General features: G+C 41.5%; 1 protein-coding gene across 1 annotated transcript in view; it reads left to right on the top strand.

The window, feature by feature from the left end:
* DOCK11 (dedicator of cytokinesis 11) overlaps positions 1 to 21,508 on the top strand; it is a 203,221-nt gene that overhangs the window by 169,630 nt on the left and 12,083 nt on the right. Inside the window, exons 45-48 of the mRNA XM_008156829.2 lie at positions 7,122 to 7,228; positions 13,834 to 13,956; positions 19,716 to 19,829; positions 20,338 to 20,484. Coding sequence (XP_008155051.2) covers positions 7,122 to 7,228; positions 13,834 to 13,956; positions 19,716 to 19,829; positions 20,338 to 20,484 — 491 coding nt within the window. The remainder of the gene's footprint in view (positions 1 to 7,121; positions 7,229 to 13,833; positions 13,957 to 19,715; positions 19,830 to 20,337; positions 20,485 to 21,508) is intronic.

The following is a 21,508-nucleotide window of genomic DNA, read 5'->3' on the forward strand; positions in this document are numbered from 1 at the left end:
AGGATATTTTTCCGTTGATTTTTAGAGAGAGGGAAAGACGGAGAGAAATATCGATGTGAGAGAAACACATTGACTGGTTGCCTCCTGCATGAGCCCCGACCAGGGCCTGGGCTGAGGAGGAGGCTGCAACCAAGGTACATGTCCTTGACTGGAATCGAACCCAGGACCCTTCGTTCTGCAGGCCGACACTCTATCCACTGAGCCAAAACTGGCTAGGGCTTTGATACTGAAATTTTTTTGAACAATGCATTTGCTTGCAATTGCTATATTCTAGTTTTCTCCTTTTGGTGCACATGTGAAATTACAGTAAAAAATAAATATTGAAACTGAACACCTGCAATTCCAAATAAACTAACAGACATGAGAATCCTAAACACAATACTGAATAAATTTTAAGTGTATCTTTCAGAGAAATTAGGTTTATATTATCTCATCTTTTTAATTAGTAGACATGTGAAATAGGAGTTTTTGTCTAAGTATAAAACTATATTCTTTAGATATTGAAATAGTTAAATATATTAAATGTTTTCCTAGAATTATTTTTCACAAGTGCAAAGACCCTAAAATGAAACAAAACGCAAGAACTTTTTATCTCCATTCTTAATCCTTAAGCTTTAGAAATATAACTATAGGAGATAAAATAGCAACAAATATAGAATATACATATTGCTGTGGTTTTTTTTGGATGTTAGCATGAGGCAGCTTGCCTGAACACCAAGCACTATGACATGTTTCAACAAGTGGAAATAGTGCTTTTAACTAATTATTTAAATATTTATTTCATAATACCTTCAAGGTTTTTTTTAGAAGTTATACTTCATAGAAATCAAAGAGCCCTGTCTGAGTAGGAAAAAGTGATGTTTTTCATTTTAAATAAAAATAGTGTTAAATTTAAGAAAAGTTTACATGTTTATTTATAGGTGCTATCTATTTTTAAATCTGGACTATGCTACTTGCTTCAACTAGAAAACCTTATTCTAAAATGGTGGCAGTGGGAAAATCCTCAGACTTTTTCCCCTTAGATTCAATCATTCATATGATTTAAAACACCTTCTTTTGTTAATTATATGATCAAACTATGATAGTTATGCTAAAGCAGATTACTAATTTATGGGGGATGAGGACACATTATGTAATACCTTAATCAAGAAAGAAATTTAAAAAATAAAACAAGTTAAAAACTGAATCTAACTTGTCATCCAGTCAGAGAACTCCATGATCTAGGCAAGACCTGGATATTCACAGAGTAAATGAAAGTATATTTGAGTGCAGAACTGAAAAAAAAATTTATTTATACTTTTAAGACAAACTTATTTAACAAAAATAATTGAGTAATTCTGGAGCCCTTTCTTTTCTATCATTAAGTGTCCTTTGATAATGAATACAAAAGGGAAGGAGAGTTAGCTATGTTATAAATCTCTGGCATATTAATTGCCAAAAAAAGTTTGTGTTTTTTCAAAGTCATATGCCATTTTTCTTGAAGTCATTACGAAGCATTGTTTATTTTAAAAAATTTTAATGTATTTCTATTGATTTCAGAGAGGAATGGAGAGGGAGAGAGAGAAACATCAATGATGAGAAAGAATCATTGATCACCTGCCTCCTGCACACCCCCTACTGGGGATCAAGCCCACAACCATGCATGTGCCCTTGAAGAGAATCGAACCCAGGACCCTTCAGTCAGCAGGTCGAGGCTCTGTCCACTGAGCCAAACCAGCTAGGGCATGAAGCATTGTTTAAATCAAGATGGAATGAAATACTACTGACCAGCTGTTGCATTGGAGACAAGTTCTCCCTATGTAGAATTTTTAAGAAAAAACATAGTTTGTCTCGTTGGGAGGTTGCCTAAACAAGCAAGGACTTGGGCCCTTGCTCCCCAGGGGTATCCTTTTTCTCATGTTTTAGACACTGAACTGAAAGGGGGAAGGGTGGGGGCGGGGTGTACAGTCCTCCCTGCCCCACCCCCAGCCTCAAACATCTTTCCTACAGCCAGAGCTTTAGTTCTTTCTACTAGACAGACCTTAAGGATTATCATTCTCTTCCTTTTACCAAAGTTACCTTGAGGGGGTGATACTGGGTGTTATTCCCATCCCAAAAATATAAAATAACAGGTCCAAATGTATTTACTTCTGTTTTGTCTGAAAACCTCAAAATGTTCTAAATCTCATTCTCTGGAGGTCAGACTTTATGTATCTCTTTCTGAGTGAGGGCACAACTGTTTTCTCCCAGGGAATTCCCGAGTCAAGTTTCTGCATTCTTCCTCCACCACATAGCACCCAAGATTCAGCAAAGCTTTAGGCCTGTAGGGCTCCCCCATCAACCCTGGAAAATGAATTTTCTTTCCCAGATAGTCTGTTATTTTCATTCCTTATAGGGCAATGTTGATCCCTTTCCCAAGTTTTTGTACTCAGGATCTAGTAGTTTAGGTTCTACAAAGCTTTTTATTCCCCAGTGCCTTACCAATCACAGATTTTTTTTTTTCCTTTTTGGCCCTCCCTTCAGGACTTTTACGTCTTACCCTTCTTCTGACTAGCAGTCTTATTTTATCAAGGGTTGGACAGTTTGCATCTTGTTTTCCCTAGGATAGCGGTCAGGAATACAGAAGTGACAGCTGTTTATGAAGGATAAGGTCAGGAATCCAGGTCACATACCAGAAATATCAATAGACTCTCAAAACCCACTAATGCTACGTAGGGCTTTGTGAGATCCCTCCAATACATGCCTCCTTCTCTTGTGATATATACACTGGTCACTTCTAAATTCAGTAACCTGTTTCATCTGAAAATCTTTCTGGAACTAAGAGGAATCAGAATTTCCCCCCAAGTATTTTTAAGACTGTAACAAACAAAAGGGCCCTCATATCCTTGGATAGTTATGTGGGTGTTGATAACATAAGTGAAAAGGAGATATAGTCTCCTCTAGGTAGAGAGATACAGTCAGGCATAGGAACCACATAACACACTTAAGCAAAAATAGTGGACTCTGAAGTTGAAAATCACGCTAGAAGTCTTTATACCAGATGATGTAGACACAACCTCCAAAAGTAGATGTTGACCTGTGTCTGAGAAGACACCTAATTACCCTCCTTCTCACTTTCCCAAGATGCTTTGGCCTCATCTGATCTCGGGCATTTTGTCCTCCCCCAAATCACAGCATTATATACATCACTGAAGAAGGAAATGATGAAAATCCCTAGATTTGGGAATCATTAAAGTAATAATCTTCTCAGAGCAGACAGGAATTTTCCCCCCAGCCATGGACTAGCAGCCTGAAGCCTTCAGGGATTGACCCCTTTCCTTTGTAAAGACTACATTATGTATCTCTTCACTCGTTTTTTTTCTTTCATAATTGAGATCTTATCAGTTGTTTTGAGGATAAGTACACAGACATTTCAGTTTGTACACAATTCTTAACTTTCATACCCAAAATCTAAAAAGTTATGTAGTTGTGATTCTTTTCTAAACAGTTATTTCAGCAACTTTCCAGCTTAAAATGTGCAGTTAGCTAATTTTCCTTAATAGAGTATCAAGTACCAATATCTTCAAATATTGATATGCTGTTACATCAAAGTCCCACTAGTTCACAGTTTAATATCATATGCTCTAGATAATCAAATCTTCAATCTTTCACAGCACATTAACAAAGTTACTAGGAAAACTGGAACTACTACACCAAAATTGTTACAGATGCACAAAATCCTGAAAGGGAGAGGCCAAGATCAAGGAATGGTTTTCTTTAGGAAACAGTTCTACAAAAACATGAGAATAGAAGTAATTTAATATGTTCAAGACATATTAAATGCATGACTAACTCCATATTGCCATTTAGGATGCTTTTATATCATAGGATATAAAAACTACCCCATCTATGGAATGTTAAGCTTACACCCAAGATAATCAAAGTCTCTCCCGTATTCAATATCCCACTATTTTCTGGTTGTTCCCCCCCCCAAAAAAAAATCCAGCAAAAGAAGCTAAATTTAGACTTAAAAAATAAGATGAGGTGGAATTTCCTCCTTCTTAAAAATGTTTCTAGAGCTACTACAAACATTGCATTTCCAAATAGTTGATAAAAATATTCCTCTGGATTATACAAGGGAGGCAGGGGCCACTGATGAGATATAGTACATGATTTTAATCAGACCTGGCTTCTTTCTCTTCTGCTACATCCAAGGCTGGACTCCCCTCATTTTTAGTTTCTCCATTTTCTGCAGATCTTTAGGTTCCTGGTTAGCCACTTTGGCCTGTTTTCCCTTTGCTCTCCCCCTTTTGTTTGTACTTTTTTTGTTTGTTTCCACTTTTGCAGGAGCAGATTTAGCTGACAAGCTTGCCCATCTCCTCTTGGGCTCCTTCACTGTCCCCTTGGTGGAACTGACCTTTCTCTTGGCATTATGGCTTCAGGGGCAGGCGAGTGCCGACAACCTTCTGGAACCTGGGCTGCCTGGCTGCTGCCCCTTCTTCCACTGCCCAACCTTCCACGGGGGTGGTTTCACTCAAGTTTTGGGGCGCTGTTCCTTACTGCCTAGCTCTTAATTTCATAGAGATGATCAAGTAGAAGGTTTTCTCCTAAATTTGAGACGTTTTACTGCAGTACTACTCTGAGTGCCCTGCGAACCAGCTGCCAGTCTGAGACCTGTTTGTTACTGGTCCACAATAGGAAGGAATGTTGTCCTGAATGGAAATCAACTGTGTCACTGAGCACAATGTTTAGCTCAGCTGACTTTTGTTTTTCTTTTCATGGAAAGACTGTCGAAGAAGGAAATGAATTGATTTACATTCTGGTGTGGGTTCCGTATCTTGTTGTGGTCAGTACTTTGAAGAGAAGTCCGTAACAGACCATTTTAGGCATGCTTATCTTCAGAAATGAAGTGTGTCATACTCTCAAAAGAAGTGTGTCATGCTCTTTCTTCAGTGGTTTTTATTAGCTAATGTGCTTAAACAGAAACAGTTCTAAAGTCCAGTAAATCTCATTATTTCTGACACGCCTTCTGCCTTAGCAGAAATCCACTGACCATCCCCTATGTGTTTCTCCATTCCTGACAAAGTACTTTAAAGTAACTCCATCTTCCCTCACCAGAATTCCATCTCTCTAATAACAGTGTGGTTCTTACTTGATAACCCATGTTGTATCAAGCTTCTTATCAGAAGATATATGTATGTCTTAATTAGCTTTCATTTAGACAAGAAGAGTTGGCAAACTCCAAGCCCTGTTACATGACCTTTTCCCATAAGAATTCTGAGAAATCGCAATATGTGGTTTGGCTTTCTTAAACCTTCCTTCTTCCTTATCCAACTTCTCACCCGGATGCTCACCAGATATTTAGCTGTGAGTAGTTATTATTTCTAAGCATCACTTTGAGAGATTGTAGAATAGGTTTTTCTAGATTGCAATCTAGATTGTAGAATAGATTTCAATAGGAGTTTGTTCCCTTTGTGACCAGCTACTTTTCACTGACTAGCAGATTCTGTCATAAGGAAGCTGAATTTTCCTTAACTCTAAAATTACCCACTTAGGTAAGGGTAAAAGTAGCAACAACAGGAGTTGTTGGACATCTTCCTCTGTCCAGAATCTGTAGGGCAACCATGTAGTCTTCTATACCTAAACTCCTGCCTGACAGTGACAATTTGGTCCACGATCCTACAGCACCTGTTCTCAGCTTGAACTCACTTCCTACTTCCCAGGGATCCAGCTGCAGAGTCATTTACTATACCAGCTGGCAGCAATTATTTTATTCTATTTTGGGAAAGCTAGTATATTTTTGGCAGCTTTGTTTGATAATAACAATTCATTGAATACTATTTCTTTTTTTAAACTTCACCCGAGGATATTTTTCCATTGATTTTTAGAGAGAGGAAAAGACAGAGAGAAACATTGATGTGAGAGAAACACATCGATTGGTTGCATCCTGCACGTACCCTGACCAGGGCCCTGGCTGGGTAGGAGTCTGCAACTGCGGTTACATGCCCTTGACTGGAATCGAACCCAGGACCCTTCGGTCAGCAGGCCTACCCTCTATCCACTGAGCCAAACTGACTAGGGCTTGAGTACTTCTTATATGCTAGGTTCTGTTCTAAACACTTTATTTTCATTTAATTATCATAAGGTAATTATCTCTGTTTTACAGATGATGAGACATTTTATAGTCTTAGAGAGATAAATGTCTAAAAGCACACAATTAGTGACAGAAGTGGGTCTATCTAACTCCAAGTCTCTGTTTCTTCTGTGTCCTGTCCTGTTTTTCCAAGAATGCTTCATACTTTCCATCTGTTTTATTTTATTTTATTACAATACTATAGGCCCGATGCACGAAACTCGTGCAAGAGCTTAGTCCCAGCTGCCTTGGCCAGCCCTCGCAGCCCCAGTTTCATCTGGAATGTCATCCAGACGGTCGTTCTGCTGTTCAATCTAATTAGCATATTAGCTCTTTATTTTATAGGATGTTTTATTTATATCAGAGAGAGGAAGGGAGAGAGAAAGAGAGATAGAAACATCAATGATGAGAGAGAATCATCTATCAGCTGCCTCCTGCACGGCCCCCACTGGGGACCAAGCCTGCAACCCAGGCATATGCCCTGACTGGGAATCAAACCAAGAGCTCCTGGTTCATAGGTAGATGCTCAACTACTGAACTGCTCCATTGGACACCATCTGTTTTATTTTTCTGCCTGTCTTACAAGTCCTAGGTTAGGCCTCCCACAACAACCGACTTTTCCCCAAAAATTTCCAGTAAAGTCAGGAGCTACAGATAGTTACAGAAACTCTTTCAGTGATTACCTGAAAAGTACATGCCCTCCTGATGAAATTATTTATAACAGTTTTCAGATCTCAGTAAAGAAACATTTACTGTACTAGCCAGTGAAAATGATATGTAGTCGGAGAATGAAACTTAGTTGTAAATAAGTTGAGCTCACTTTGGGGGGAAAAGACTGGTAGAATGTGTAGTAGATGAAAATAATTTATTAAAAAATTTGTAGCTGAAAATTGTATTTATGCCTTTGATCCTCACAAAAAAATATCCATGTTTATTTTTAAGGGTAACCAATCACTGTAAGGCAGTTATTTACAATACACTTTCTTATATAAATTGACTTCACTGGTTTTTTTTGTTGTTGTTCACACAGAATTATTCCCTAATGGATGTGCAGCCTTCAAGAAAATTACTCCCAATATAGATGAAGAAGGAGCAATGAAAGAAGATGCTGGAATGATGGATGTCCATTATACTGAAGTAAGATTTCAGGGCCTGCATTGCCAGTTATATAAATTTAACTTCTTAAATATATGTTTATTTAACAATTATTACAACTAACTTAATTTGGAAGATAACTAAGGGTTGATGAACTGTAAGCATTAAGACTGCCCAGAGCAATGATGTTCCTGTTAGGAATGTGGAGAACCCTGTCTCTGGAACTCTTCCTGTTGTCTGGTTTTAGAAATGCAACATTTATAATCCTCAAATCACCATCACATTAACCAGATCAGGGTCAGCATAGTTTGGAGAATCTTCCATTAAAATATTGTTAAGGTAATAGTTAAGCAGAGGATCCATACAAGTATTTTTGAAATAGAAAATTTCTACGGTAAACTTCATGTGGATAGCAAACGGATTCAGTTGTCACACAGTCAACAAATATTCACTGAGCACTGACTTATGAGTAAGGCTCTGGACTTGATGATATAAGAGCTATCAAATAATTAAATATGTCTGATCTCTGATCTCTAATGTCTACCTGAGAGATAAGACACCATCACGAAATGAAAATAAGACGGTGCCATTTGAATAATATAAACAGTATGTTCCATGCAAAGTCAAAGGTGAAAGAGATGCCTTTGAGCTGAGGTAGAACAGAGGAGGTATTAGATTAGAGAGGGGTTTGAAGAATGAGTTCATCCTGAAGGCGTACTAATAGGAGAATAGCAGGGACAAAAGTTAAGTGGTGGGAAAGTATAAGGCAGGTTTTAGGCAAAAGCAAGTGGATCCTTTGGACTAAACCAGGGGTTTGCATAGAGAAAAGTAATGGCTGAGGTCTTAATTTTGAGAAACTATGAATATTTGGGCTTTATTCATTAGACTGTTGAATTGCTATTAAAGTTTTTGAGCCAAATCATGACAAGGTCAAAGCAAAGAAGAGGAAAGGTTAATTCAGTGGTAATACGTATTGGAAGTAGATAGATAGGGGCTAGAGGCAGAGGCTAGAGAGGGGGCTACCCTACGGGTCCAGATGTGATGCAGTTGAGTTGGGGCCTAAACCCAGATAGTGACCGATTCAGGCAATACTTTGACACAAAGAGGAAAACTTGCTGGCTGTGGGAGGGGAAGAGTCAGGGTAGCTCTGAGGTTTCAGGTTTGGATATTAGAGAAAAATGATAGATGGACGATTTTACAGGGAAGATTATGAATTCAGTTTTTGATGTGTGTTGAATTTGAAGTAAAGGGTTATAAAAATGGAAATAAACATTAGGCCATGAGAAATTCAGAACTGTACCTAAGCAGAGAGATCAGGATTGGAAATCCGCATCTGGAAGTCATATCTGTGTAAGAATCAAAGCAGAGTGAGGATGGGAGATAATATAGCAAATGAAGACCAGAGGACTAAGGACTGAACCATACGAAAGTTCACAATTGAAGAATGGGAACATGAAAAAAAGAGAAAAATCAAAAGCAGAGAGATTTAAGGGATTGTAGTCCCATATGAATACATTTTTAAGTTGTATTAAGAAACACAAGAAGCAGTCAGATTAAAGTGATAGAGACACACTTCATAAATACTTTATGAGTTGTTGTTTTTTTTAATAATACAAACAAAACTCAATTAGCTCTAGTTTACTTAAGCTAAAATGATATGCCTGGAAGCTTTACCTACTGTTTCTGTATGTGTCTACCTCCTGGTCAGTAAAATAAAGATAGTAATACTACCCTGGTTACTTCACAATAAATCTGAAGGCTCTCTATAAGTCATTAAGTGCTGCATAAATGTCAGGCTTTAGCACTGACTTACTTGAGAGTGAGGTTTCTTTTTATGCCCAGAATCTAGAAGAGTATCTAGATTAAAACATGTTTGCTGACTTAATCATAACAGAATCAAGATACTTGAATTTTAATTCCAGTTCATTATTTGACTGTGACCCTTTGGGTAAATTAATTCACTTTTTGAATCTTAGATGATTTTCCATAGAATTCCAGTTGTTATGGCTGGCAGCAGAAAGATTCCAGGGAGTTCAGGGGAGGTGAATGGATCGACACAACTGAAGTTTTGTCCTTGCTTTCCAAAAAGCAGCTTTAGCTTATTCATAGAAATGTCCTTGAGCCTGACTCCCTTTTATACTCTCAAGGAAAGCAGTTATGTTTCTTATTAGACAATAACTATGCTCAGTGTTCTGTGTAAACACATTTGTTACAACTCGTTTGTGATTTGCCGTCATAATTTATACATATACTTTATTTGATATATGCAGATAAAATCATGTTCTATGAAGTGCTGTTTTATGTTTTAGTTTACTTAATAAGGCTTCTTCCTTATACCCTAGCCAAAAGAAAAATAAATGACATTGATTTCTAAGTTTATTTAAATGAAAAATACAAATGGTTGTCCATTTAATGCAGGGGTTGGGAACTTGTTTTCTTCCAAGGGCCATTTGGATATTTATAACATTCTTGGGCCATATAAAATTACCAACTTAAAAATTAGCCTCCTGGAGAAACCAAGATGGCGGCATAGGTTAAACACCTAACCTACAGCCTGGCACAACAATTTCAAAAATACAACTAAAAGTCAAAAGGGACATCATCCAGAACCACAGGAAAGCTGGCTGACTGAAATGCCCACAACTAGAAGGAAAGAGAAAACCACAAGGAAAATCAGAGGAGCAGTAAAAGCCTGAGGTATGCAGACACGGGCGGAGACACGAACACTCGCGCGTGCAGGGAGGACGGAGCCCGAGAGGAAGGGGCGGCTGACGGCCTGGCCGGCGTTCACTAGCGGGAAGGAGATAAAAGCTCCAGATTGTGCTGAACCCCAGCTCCGACTGCACTGAACCCCAGTTCTGGGTGAAACCCTGGGAAGCCAGGCTCATGCTGGGGGAATCTGGACTGTGGGGCGGAAACACAGAGAAGCGGCGAAAGGCAGAGCTCTGGAGGTGCACACATGAATGCGCGCGTAGGACAGACTGTTGCCTGTGCCGCTGAATTGCCCTGGCGGGGAGGAGACAGGGGCTCTGGACAGTGCTGAACCCCAGTTCCGACTGCACTGAACCCCAGTACCGGGCAAGACCCTGGGAAGCCAGGCCCATACTGGGGGAATCTGGGCTGTAAGCCGGAAATGCAGAGAAGCGGCGAAAGGCAGAGCAACAGAGGCGCGCACGGGAATGCACGCAGAGGATGGTCTGTTGACTGTGCCGCTGAATTGCCCTGGTGTGAAGGAGACAAAAGCTCCAGACTGCGCTGAGCCCCAATTCCGACTACATTGAAATCCAGTTCCGGGCGAGAATCTGGGAATCCAGATTCATCGGGCGAGAGATTAGACTGATTGGCAGTGGGCAAAACTCCAGGGCGTCTTTCTCTCAGAGCTGTTTGCAGGGAGTACAGAGGGACACTGAGACACAGGAACCTCATAGGGCGGGGCTGAAGGGAAGCCAAGGCTGTAGGCTCCACCCTGTAACTCCGCCCCATCCAAGCTGAGCATAGAGGCTTTTACAATTTTGCAAGTCTAGTTGAATAAGGCTGTCTCCCGGCATAGACACAGCTGATCCTCACAGCCAATTGGACTGGAGGTCAAATCCTCCCAGTGTACCAACAGCAATCAAGGCTTAACAACACCAAGACTTTGCACTCAGCCCACAAAGCGGGGGTATCAAGAGCGACCACCTAGGGAGATTGGGGAAGCTGAGCTATAGGGAGGCAGCCAAAAGGTGAAGACACTGAAGCAGGTCACGAACAGAAGGGATGAAGGAAAGTAAACTAATGGACGACACAGTGTTCAGAACCACATTTATAAGGTTACTTAAGAATCTTCGGGAGGACCAAGATGGCGGCATAGGGCAGACGCCTGATTGTTGCCTACCACAACAATTTTGAAACTACAACTGGAAAACAGAGCAGACACCATCCAGAACAATGGCTGGAGGAATTGCTGAGAAGGAATTGAACGATGGGAGATGGGATCGGGAAGACGAGGCCCCGCTGGGTCCCGGATCCAAGTGTGCTTGCCCGGCGACTGGTCGCCGTTGCAGACCCGAGTGCTGCCACAGCGACCTAGGACCAGCCCGCCGCCACGCACCGGGTGCACCGGAGCTTCGCAGAGCCTGCCGCCCAGCGAGTTCCACGGCAGCCGCCCCGGAGCTTTGAGAAAATGGCCGAAGGAATTACTGAGAGGGAATTGACCGACAGGAATTGGGATCAAGAAGTCAAAGCCCTGCTGGGTCTCGGGTCCGGGTGAGGCCACGCACCCCTGGATCCGGGTGAGGCTGGGTCCTGGGTCTGGGCGAGGCCGCGCCCCCCCTGGGTCCAGATGAAGCTGGATCCCGGGTCTGGGTGAGGCCGTGCGCCCCTGGGGCCCGGGCGAGGCCGTGCCCCCCTGGGTCCAGATGAAGCTGGATCCCGGGTCCAGGTGAGGCCGTGCACCCCTGGATCTGGGTGAGGCTGGGTCCCGGGTCCGGGTGAGGCTGCGCCCCTGGGTCCTGGAGAGGCCATGTGCCCCTGGGTCTGGGTGTAGCTGGATCCCGGGTCCGGGTGAGGCCGTGCACCCCTGGATCCGGGTGAGGCTGGGTCCCGTGTCCGGGTGAGGCCGTGTGCCCCTGGATATGGGTGAGGCTGGGTCCCGGGCCCGGGAGAGGCCACGCGCCCCTGGGTCCGGGTGAGGCCATGCACCCCTGGGTCCGGGTGAGGCTGGGTCCCGGGTCCGGGTGAGGCCGTGCGCCCCTGGATCCGGGTGAGGCTGGGTCACAGGTCCGGGTGAGGTCGCGCCCCTGGGTCCGGGCAAAGCCATGCGCCACTGGGCCTGGGTGATGCTGGGTCCCAGGTCCGGGAGAGGCCACGCGCCCCTGGGTCCGGGTGAGGCCACGCGCACCTGGGCCTAGGTGATGTTGGGTCCCAGGCGGGAGAGGCCATGCGCCCCTGGGTCCGGGTGAGGCCACGCGCCCCTGGGTCCGGGTGTAGCTGGATCCTGGGTCCGGGTGAGGCCGTGCACCCCTGGATCCCAGTGAGGCTGGGTCCTGGATCCGGGTGAGGCCGTGCGCCCCTGGATCCGGGTGAGGCTGGGTCCTGGGTCTCGGTGAGGCCACGCGCCCCTGGGTCCGGGTGAGGCCACGCGCCCCTGGGCCCGGGTGAGGCCACGCGCCCCTGGGTCCGGGTGAGGCCACGCGCCCCTGGGTCTGGGTGTAGCTGGATCTCGGGTCCGGGTGAGGCCGTGCGCCCCTGGATCGGGGTGAGGCTGGGTCCCGGATCCGGGTGAGGCCATGCCCCTGGGTCTGGGTGAGGCCATGCGCCCCTGGGTCTGGGTGAGGCCATGCGCCCCTGGGTCCGGGTGAGGCCACGCGCCCCTGGGTCCGGGTGAGGCCACACACCCCTGGGTCTGGGTGTAGCTGGATTCCGGGTCTGGGTGAGGCCGTGCGCCCCCAGATCCAGGTGAGGCTGGATCCCGGGACCGGGTGAGGCCACGCACACCTTGGTCCCGGTGAGGCCACGCGCCCCTGGGCCTGGGTGATGCTGGGTCCCAGGTCCAGGTGAGGCCGCATGCCCCTGAGTCCGGGTGAAGTCGCGCCCCTGGGTCCGGGCGAGACCAAACCAGAGGGAGTCGGACCTGCATTACCACCATTTGTCCACCATCCGGAGCTGAAAAGTCAGTGCCGACATGTGCACATAAGGAACTGGTGGACATTGAAATTGGGTCTCAAAAGAACTGTTGGTCCAGAAAGAAACTCACTACACACTGATTCATTTGCCTGTCAGCATAACTATTATTGCTCATCTCACATTCAGTTCTTATAAGTATATTTCTAGTAACACATGATCTCGCTCATCTAGGGGAAATGATGAACAACATAGATTGATGAACAAGAACACACCCAGAAACAAGGAGGCATCGATCGGACTGTCAGGCCTCAGAGGGAGGGTAGGGGAGGGTGGGGGTAGGGGAGAGAGATCAACCAAAGGACTTGTGTGCATGCATACAAGCCTAACCAATGGTTAAGGACAACAGGGGGGTGGGGACATCCATGGGGAGGGGTGTGGGATGGGAACGGGGGGATGAGGACAAATATGTGACACCTTAATCAATAAAGAAATTTTTAATAAATAAATAAATAAATAAAAAATTAGCCTCCTATATTTGGTCAAACATCTAATTTACTCACCCCTAATACTTTGGTAGGGCCAGACCAAATGATATCATGGGCCTTATATGGCCCATGGGCTGGGTGTTCCCCACCCCTGATTTAGTGCCTGTATTAAAATACATGAGTTAAACCAATAATAATAAAATTTAATTCAGACCTCCTGAGTTTGGAACAAGCAATTTACCCCTTTTCAAAGATAATCCTTCTCAGTATATTAACATTTGTATGTATAGTTAACATCTTCATTATATGCATAAACAAAACAAATGAATGTAGTTTACTAATGTCAATGTTCATTTCATATTTTTAAGAATGGTTTTAATTTCAAATATTTCAATTATTTGATTTTAAAACTATAGTTACACAAATATAATCCTTTGCATTTCATTTAAATTAATACAGTCTGTTTATTCTTTGTTAACTTGAAATGGTTCATAATTTATTTGCCCAGAACTCTAAAACTATTTTTAATTCCTGATTACATTTTTTCTCTTAATGCAGGAAGTTTTGCTGGAGTTGCTAGAACAATGTGTGGATGGCTTATGGAAAGCAGAACGTTATGAAGTAATTTCTGAGATTTCCAAGCTAATCATTCCAATTTATGAGAAACGCCGTGAGTTTGAGGTAAGCACATTTGCATCATTGCCTATTTTTGTTGTATTGTGAGAGTTCTTTATATTTTCTAGATATTAAATCTGTAATTTAATATTTTATTTTGGTCTTGGAAAAAGTAGTAATATAGTTATGTTACTATTACTATATGACCTCTGAAGAATAGAAGGTTAATTATATTATGACATTTCTTTCTTATCCTAGAATATAAATACTTAATGTATCACTTTGACACATTTGTCCACTTGGGAAGTTACAATCCTTAAAAATACTGTTCAGCCTTAGCTGGTTTGGCTCAGTGGATAGAGCGTCAGCCTGCGGACTGAAGGGTCCCAAGTTCGATTCCTGTCAGGGCACATGCCTGGGTTGTAGGCTCGATCCCCAGTAGAGGTCATGCAGAAGGCAGCCGATCAATGATTCTCTCTCATCATCGATGTTTCTATCTCTTTCTCTCTCCCCATCTCCCTTCATCTCTGAAGTCAATAAAAATACATTTTTTAAAATGCTGTTCAGCCCTAACTGGTTTGGCTCAGCGGATAGAGCATCAGCCTGCAGACTGAAGGGTCCCAGGTTCGATTCCGGTCAAGGGCATGTACCTTGGTTGTGGGCACATCCCCGGTGGGGAGTGTGCAGGAGGCAGCTGATCAATGTTTCTCTCTCTTCGATGTTTCTAACTCACTATCCCTCTCCCTTTCTCTCTGTAAAAAATCAATAAAATATATTTAAAATAAAATAAAATAAGAGATATTCCTCTGTTTTAAAAAAAAATGCTGTTCAATCCTCAGAATCCTACCTTATATTTACATAAATGCTCCAGTTGAAATTAAGGGTAAAACATCCAAAATATAAATTTAGATTATAACAGTGGTTCTGAAACCAGAGGTTCTTTCTAGCCACCTCCTTAATTTCCCTCAGGGCAGAAAAAATCAATGTTGACCTCACTAAACCTTCACTTTAAAAAGCTATTGAATTTTCATGTTGCCCCAGAGGAGACATAGACTTAATTCTATTCTTTGCAATTCCATGGGGGAGACTAAAGGTGCTGGCAGGTGACAATTGGAGAGGTAATACAACACTAGTAATAGTTCTATTATGAGTTTTTCCAATTTAGTTTGCCAGATAAAGTTATTGATAAAGTGTAGTTCATAAAGAATAGTAGTATAATTGACAGCTGTTGCCACCAACATTAAACAGGATTTTTCTGTATTTTTGTCTCTGAGTCCACATCATAATTTCTGCCCCTTCTGTGCCAGCAAGGGTTCATTTAGGATTCAAGCCATTTCTTTTAGAAAAGCAAAGCTGTTTATACTTAAATATAGCAAGCAGGTAGATAGTCTTTCTTTATTGAAGAAGTTTCCAAGACTGAGAATACAGGTACTTAATGTTATCATCTGGATAGTGTTCTAATCTCCTCTCTAAACTGGCTCTGATCAAACTCACATCTTCTTCCCAGGTTCTGGGTCTTTCTCTCTTTGCCATACTTTTGGTGTATAGGAGGCATGCCTGAAAAATTATAGTGGAGGTCAAGTGATTGTGTTAATAAGCAAGAGTTAAATAAATCTAGGTCATCTAGATGGAAAAGAATAGCCTATGGGATAAGAATTGGCATTGCCCCTCCTATCAATACATTACATCCTAAGAACCTTTGTGAAAGGTTTCAAAATATCTACTTTCTTGCTCTTAGGTTAAAGATCAAGCCATTAGAAATCCATGGCTCACTTTGCTACTCAATCAACTAATAGTGAGGAAAGGAAAATATATCTTCCCTACACATTAAAGGAAACAATATTTTTTAAATAGGGAATGAGTTCGGTTTTCTTGTAGGGATGTAAGGGCCTGTGCAGATCCCCAAGCATTGTGCATGTGATAAAGTAATTGTTTTTAGGATGCTGGTATGTACCTTTATGGGATAGGCTGAAAAATGTCAAAGATAGCAACCATAAAGGTAAGGAAAATTTCCTTCAAATTGAGCTCAAATGCAGGAAATAATATGGAAAGAATTTTAGATAGAATGCCTTCTATGCTCTCCTTTTTTTTTATTGAGATGAAATTCACATAACATACAATTAACCATTTTAAAATGCACAATTCAGTGGCATTTAGTGCATTAATGATATTGTACACCCACCACCTCGTTTAGTTTTGAAATATTCTCATCACCCTGGAAAAACACCCCATACTCATTTTATAACAACCACTGTGCATTCATCCACCATCCTCTAATCTGCTTTCTGTTTCTATGGATTTACCCATTCTGGATATGCCATATAAGAAGGATTAATACAAGATGTGACCTTTTGTGTCTGGCTTTTTTCACACAGTATAATGTTTGTAGCATGTATCAGAACATTATTTTTTTGTGTCTGAATGGTATTTCACAATTTGTTTATCCATTTATTCACTGACAGACATTTGGGTGGTTTCTACCTTTTGACAATTAGGAATAGTGCTTTTGTAAGCATTTGTTTGTAAATTTCTGTATGGACATATTTTCATTTATCTTGGGTATATACCCAAGAGTGGAATATCTGGGCCATATAATTATATGCTTAACTTCTTCAGTAACCACCAAACTGTTTTCCCTTTTACTTCCCACCAGCAAAGTACACATGCCACATCCTAAACAACACTTGTTTTTGTTTTTTTTTTATTGAAGTCATACTAGCCCGGCTGGGAGTGGTTCAGTGGTTGAGCATTGACCTATGAACCAGGAGGTCATGATTCTATTCTGGTCAAGGGCACATACCTGGGTTGTGAGTTCGATTCCCAGTAGGGGGCATGCAGGAGACAGCTGATGGATGATTCTCTCTCATCATTGATGTTTCTATCTCTCTCTCTCCCTCTCCCTTCCTTTCTGAAATCAGTAAAAATGTATTTTAGAAAGAAGTCATCCTAGTGGGTGTGAAGTGGTATCAGAGTGTGGTTTTTATTTGTATTTCCTTAATGACCAATGATTTTGAACATCTTTCTATGTACTAGTTGAACATTTGTATATCTCCTTTGGAGAAATGTATACTCAAGTCCTTTGCCCATATTTTTTCTTTTATATATAACTAGAGGCCCATTGCACGAAATTCGTGCACCGAGAGGGGGGTGTCCCTCAGCCCATCCTGTACCCTCTCCAATCTGGGACCCCTCGAGGGATGTCCGAATGCCCGTTTAGGCCCGATTCCACCGGACATCCCTCTCACAATCCAGGACTGCTGGCTCCCAACTGCTCGCCTGCCTGCCTTCCTGATTGCCCCTAACCGCTTCAGCCTGCCAGCCTGATCACCCACTAACCACTCTGCTGCCAGCCTGATTGATGCCTAACTGCTCCCCTGCCAGCCTGTTTGCCTCCAACTTCCCTCCTCTGCCAGCCTGGTCACCCCTAACTGTCCTCCCCTGCTGGCCATCTTCTGGTGGCCATCTTGTGTCCACATAGGGGCAGGATCTTTGACCACATGGGGGCATCCATATTGTGTGTTGGAGTGATGGTCAATCTGCATATTACTCTTTAATTAGATAGAATAGAGACCTGGTGCAGGGGTGGGGGCCAGCTGGTTTGCCCTGAAGGGTGTCCCAGATCAGGATGGGGCGTGGGGCGTGGGGCGGCCTGAGCAAGGGGCCTGTGGTGGTTTTCAGGCCAGCCACGCCCCCTGGCGACCCAAGAGGAGGCCCTGGTATCTGGAATTTATTTGCCTTCTACAATTGAAACTTTGTAGCCTAGAGTGGAGCCAAGCCTCCTGCTTGCTCCGTGGCTGGCAGCCATTTCTGTTGGGTTAATTCACCTTCTATAATTGAAACTTTGTAGCCTTAAGCGGAGGCCTGGGCCTGGCCAGGGTGTGTGGAAAGCTTTGCTTTCTCCATTGCCGGGGGCAACCCTGGCCTGCTCTCTCCAGCTCAGTGGCTGCCGCCATTTGTGTTAAGATTTGTTTACCTTCTATAATTGAAACTTTGTAGCTTGAGTGGAGGCTTAGGCCTAGCAAGGGCAGGTGGAAAGCTTGGCTTCCTCCGTTGCCTGGGAAACCTTGCTCTCTGTGGCTGTAGCCATCTTGGTTGGGTTTATTTGCATACTCGCCCTGATTGGCTGGTGGGCGTGGCTTAGGCATAGCAAAGGTGTGGTCAATTTGCATATTACCCTTTCATTAGGTAGGCTTTCTATTGAGGTATAATTGACATAACATTATATCAGTTTCAGGGGTACAACATAATGATTCAATATTTGTATCGCAAAATGATTACCACAATAAGTCCAGTTAACATCCATCACCATATATAGTTACACAATTTTTTTCTTGTGATCAAAACTTTCAAGATCCACTCTTCTTGCTACTTTCAAATTTGCAATATAGTATTATTAACTGTAGTCACCATGCTATAATTACATCTCCATGACTTACTAGTGTTATAACTAGAAATGTGTACCTTTTGACTCCCTTCACCCATTTTGCCCACCACCCACTCACTGCCTCAGGCAACCACCAATCTGTTTTTTATATCCATGAGCTCAGGGTTTTGTTTTGTTTTGTATATTTCACATATAAGAGCATACAGTATTTATCTTTCTCTGTCTGACTTATTTCACTTACCATAATGCCCTCAAGGTCTATCCCTGTTGCAAATGGCAAAATTTCATTCTTTTTTATAGTTGAATAATGTTCCGTTGTGAACACACACACACACACACACACACACACACACACCTTTATCCATTCATCCATAGATGGGCATTTACATTGTCTTCATGTCTTGGCTATTATAAACAATGCTGCAATGAACATGGGGATGCATGTTCCTCTTCATTCTTCAGATAAATACCGAGAAATGGAATTGCTGTATCAGTTGATCGTTCTACTTTCAATTTTTTGAGGAACCTCAATACTGTTTTCCATAGTAATTGCACCAATTTATATTCCCATCAACAGTGCACAGGGAGTTCCCTTTCTCCAAATCCTCACCAGCATTTATTTCTTGCCTTTTTGATAATAGCCATTCTAACAGGTGTGAAGTGGTATCTCTTTGATTTGCTTTTCCCTAATAATTAGTGATGTTGAGCATCTTTTCATGTACCTGTTGATTTTCCCATTTTAAAATTGGGTTGTTTGTCTTTTTTTAAATTATGAGAGTTCTTAATATTTTCCTAATCCAAAACCTTCATCAGATTTTAATTTGCAAAAATTTTCTCCCACTCAAAAGTTGTCATTTCACATTCTTGATAATGTTCTTTGCACCATGTGCTCTCCTTTTCTGGATGTGCAGAACATATTCTTTGAAAACATCTGTGTACATGTATAAAAGCACACCTCACTGAGGCTTATACTATTATTTTTGTATCTGTATTTCATTTTTATCTCCAAAAGTTTTTGCATGAATTGTTTATTCTGTCTCTCCACCTAAGGATTCAAGCAAAACATTTTGCTTCTGTTTCAGTTTAAATAATTCAGAAATATCGAAAATAGTAGTCAGTAATAATATAGTATTTTTAAAGTGCATGTTACCATTGAGATGTTAATGGAATAAAGTATGATACTTAAAAATACAATATTGTTTGACTGTTTTCAGCTCTATCCTTAGACCTATAGTTAAGATTTTGTCTAATTGTGATAGTAGGGATGGGGGTGTGAATGACCCCACCAAAATCATTTTGACAAGGAAATGTTGTTTTTCCCCCCTGGGCATTTTTCTTTTCTTTTCCTTTCTTTTTTTTTTTTATCCCTGGGCATTTATCTTAAATACATTTTAATATTTGACCAATAGACAAAGCTGATTTGTATATTCTCATTTTTCAGAAACTTACTCAAGTTTATAGAACTCTTCATGGAGCTTACACAAAAATTCTGGAGGTTATGCACACAAAAAAAAGACTTTTAGGCACTTTCTTCAGAGTTGCTTTTTATGGCCAAGTAAGTAAACATTAGTTCATAAAGTTCTTTTTCTTTTTAAATATTCACCTTTACATTATTAGAATTCTGTCCAGATAGAGTGCCGATCACAACCGCAGGAAGCCTCTGTTGCAAGTACAAAGTTCACTGTGGTTCTCATATCTAAACCCATTAGGTCAGAGTCCAGCATATAGCATTTGATTTTCCCCCTCACTTTCATTTTCTGTGAAGTTTCCAAAAGTATATTTTTAATATCTAGTAGTTTGAGCTTCAAATGAAAAACCGGTAAGTATACTGGGAACGAGAAAAATCTAGTGTGGAAATCTGTAGGCCAATCATATTCATATGACTGTGAATTTGAAAATTCTCATTTATCTGATGTTAAAATGGGGAATATATGGACGTGGATTTCAGTACTTTTATTTCAAATGTATTTCAAATGCATTATCGGTAGCTATTTAGTAGGTTTTCTTTAAATGCTATTTGCTCATACGATTTATAAATGATTGTATGTTTAACTTTACAACAGTCTTTTTTTGAAGAAGAAGATGGAAAGGAGTACATCTACAAAGAGCCAAAGCTCACTGGCCTCTCAGAGATTTCCCTGAGACTTGTTAAACTTTATGGTGAAAAATTTGGTACAGAGAATGTGAAAATAATTCAGGATTCAGACAAGGTAACTATACCCTACATAGTGAAATCATTATTTGGTAGTTCCAAGCATGGTATATTGCTCTTGACTTTTTTTATTAGCTGGTGAAGGAGAAGCATGGAAATAGAGTCTTTTCAGATAGTGAAAGAAAGGACAGGGGCTTTGTAGTCAGAAAGAGCAGGATCCAAATCTCCATTCTCTGTCACTTGCTAGCTGTGTGACCATGGGGAAGTTACTTAACCTCTCTGTGCCTTATTTTTCTCAGTAAAATGGAGATAATAATAGTGCCTTTGCTCTGGCTTGTGTGGTTCAGTTGGTTGGAGTGTCATCCCATACACAGAAAGGTCACGGGTTCGATTCCCAGTCATGGCACATACACAGGTTGTGGTTCAATCCCCAGTAAGGGTGCATATGGGAGGCAGCTGATCGATGTGTCTTTCTCCCTCTCTTCTCCCTCTCCCTCTCTCATATCAATAAAAAACATGTCCTCTGTTGAGGATTAAAATTATTATTATTATTATTATTATTATTATTATTGCCTTCCTCATGGAGTTTTATATGGATTAAATGAGTAAATATATGGAAAGTAATTAGAGTTTCTGGTACATAAAAAAACATTCATTAATAATAATAGAAGCCAGCATGCTTAATAAAGGTTAGCTATTATTTTGATTGCCATTGCTTATCATGATTCTCAATGTTATACTTAATGATTAAAATCATCTTGAGGCACACATTTTATTCTAAAGATATCCTTAGTTCAGTAGTTACATTTATAATGGAGTGGGTTTAGGAGAGATACCTTGGGTCTTACTCTAAAGGTTATCCATCTCATCAGGCCCTGCCAAGGCAGGATGAGAAAGGTTCCATCAAGAGAGGCCCTTTCCTGGGAAATGCATAGGTCCCTATAGACAGAATTTCAGTAAAGCATAGCACGAATTCCTGACCTTCCTTAGTTACTGTGGGAGTGCCCAGGAACAGAGCTGATTTTTTCTTATTTAAATTCTGTATTGTTTAAAATATTACATATGTCTCCTTTTTCCCTCAT

Source organism: Eptesicus fuscus, chromosome 1, assembly GCF_027574615.1.
Source record: "Eptesicus fuscus isolate TK198812 chromosome 1, DD_ASM_mEF_20220401, whole genome shotgun sequence".
Lineage (NCBI taxonomy): Eukaryota > Metazoa > Chordata > Mammalia > Chiroptera > Vespertilionidae > Eptesicus > Eptesicus fuscus.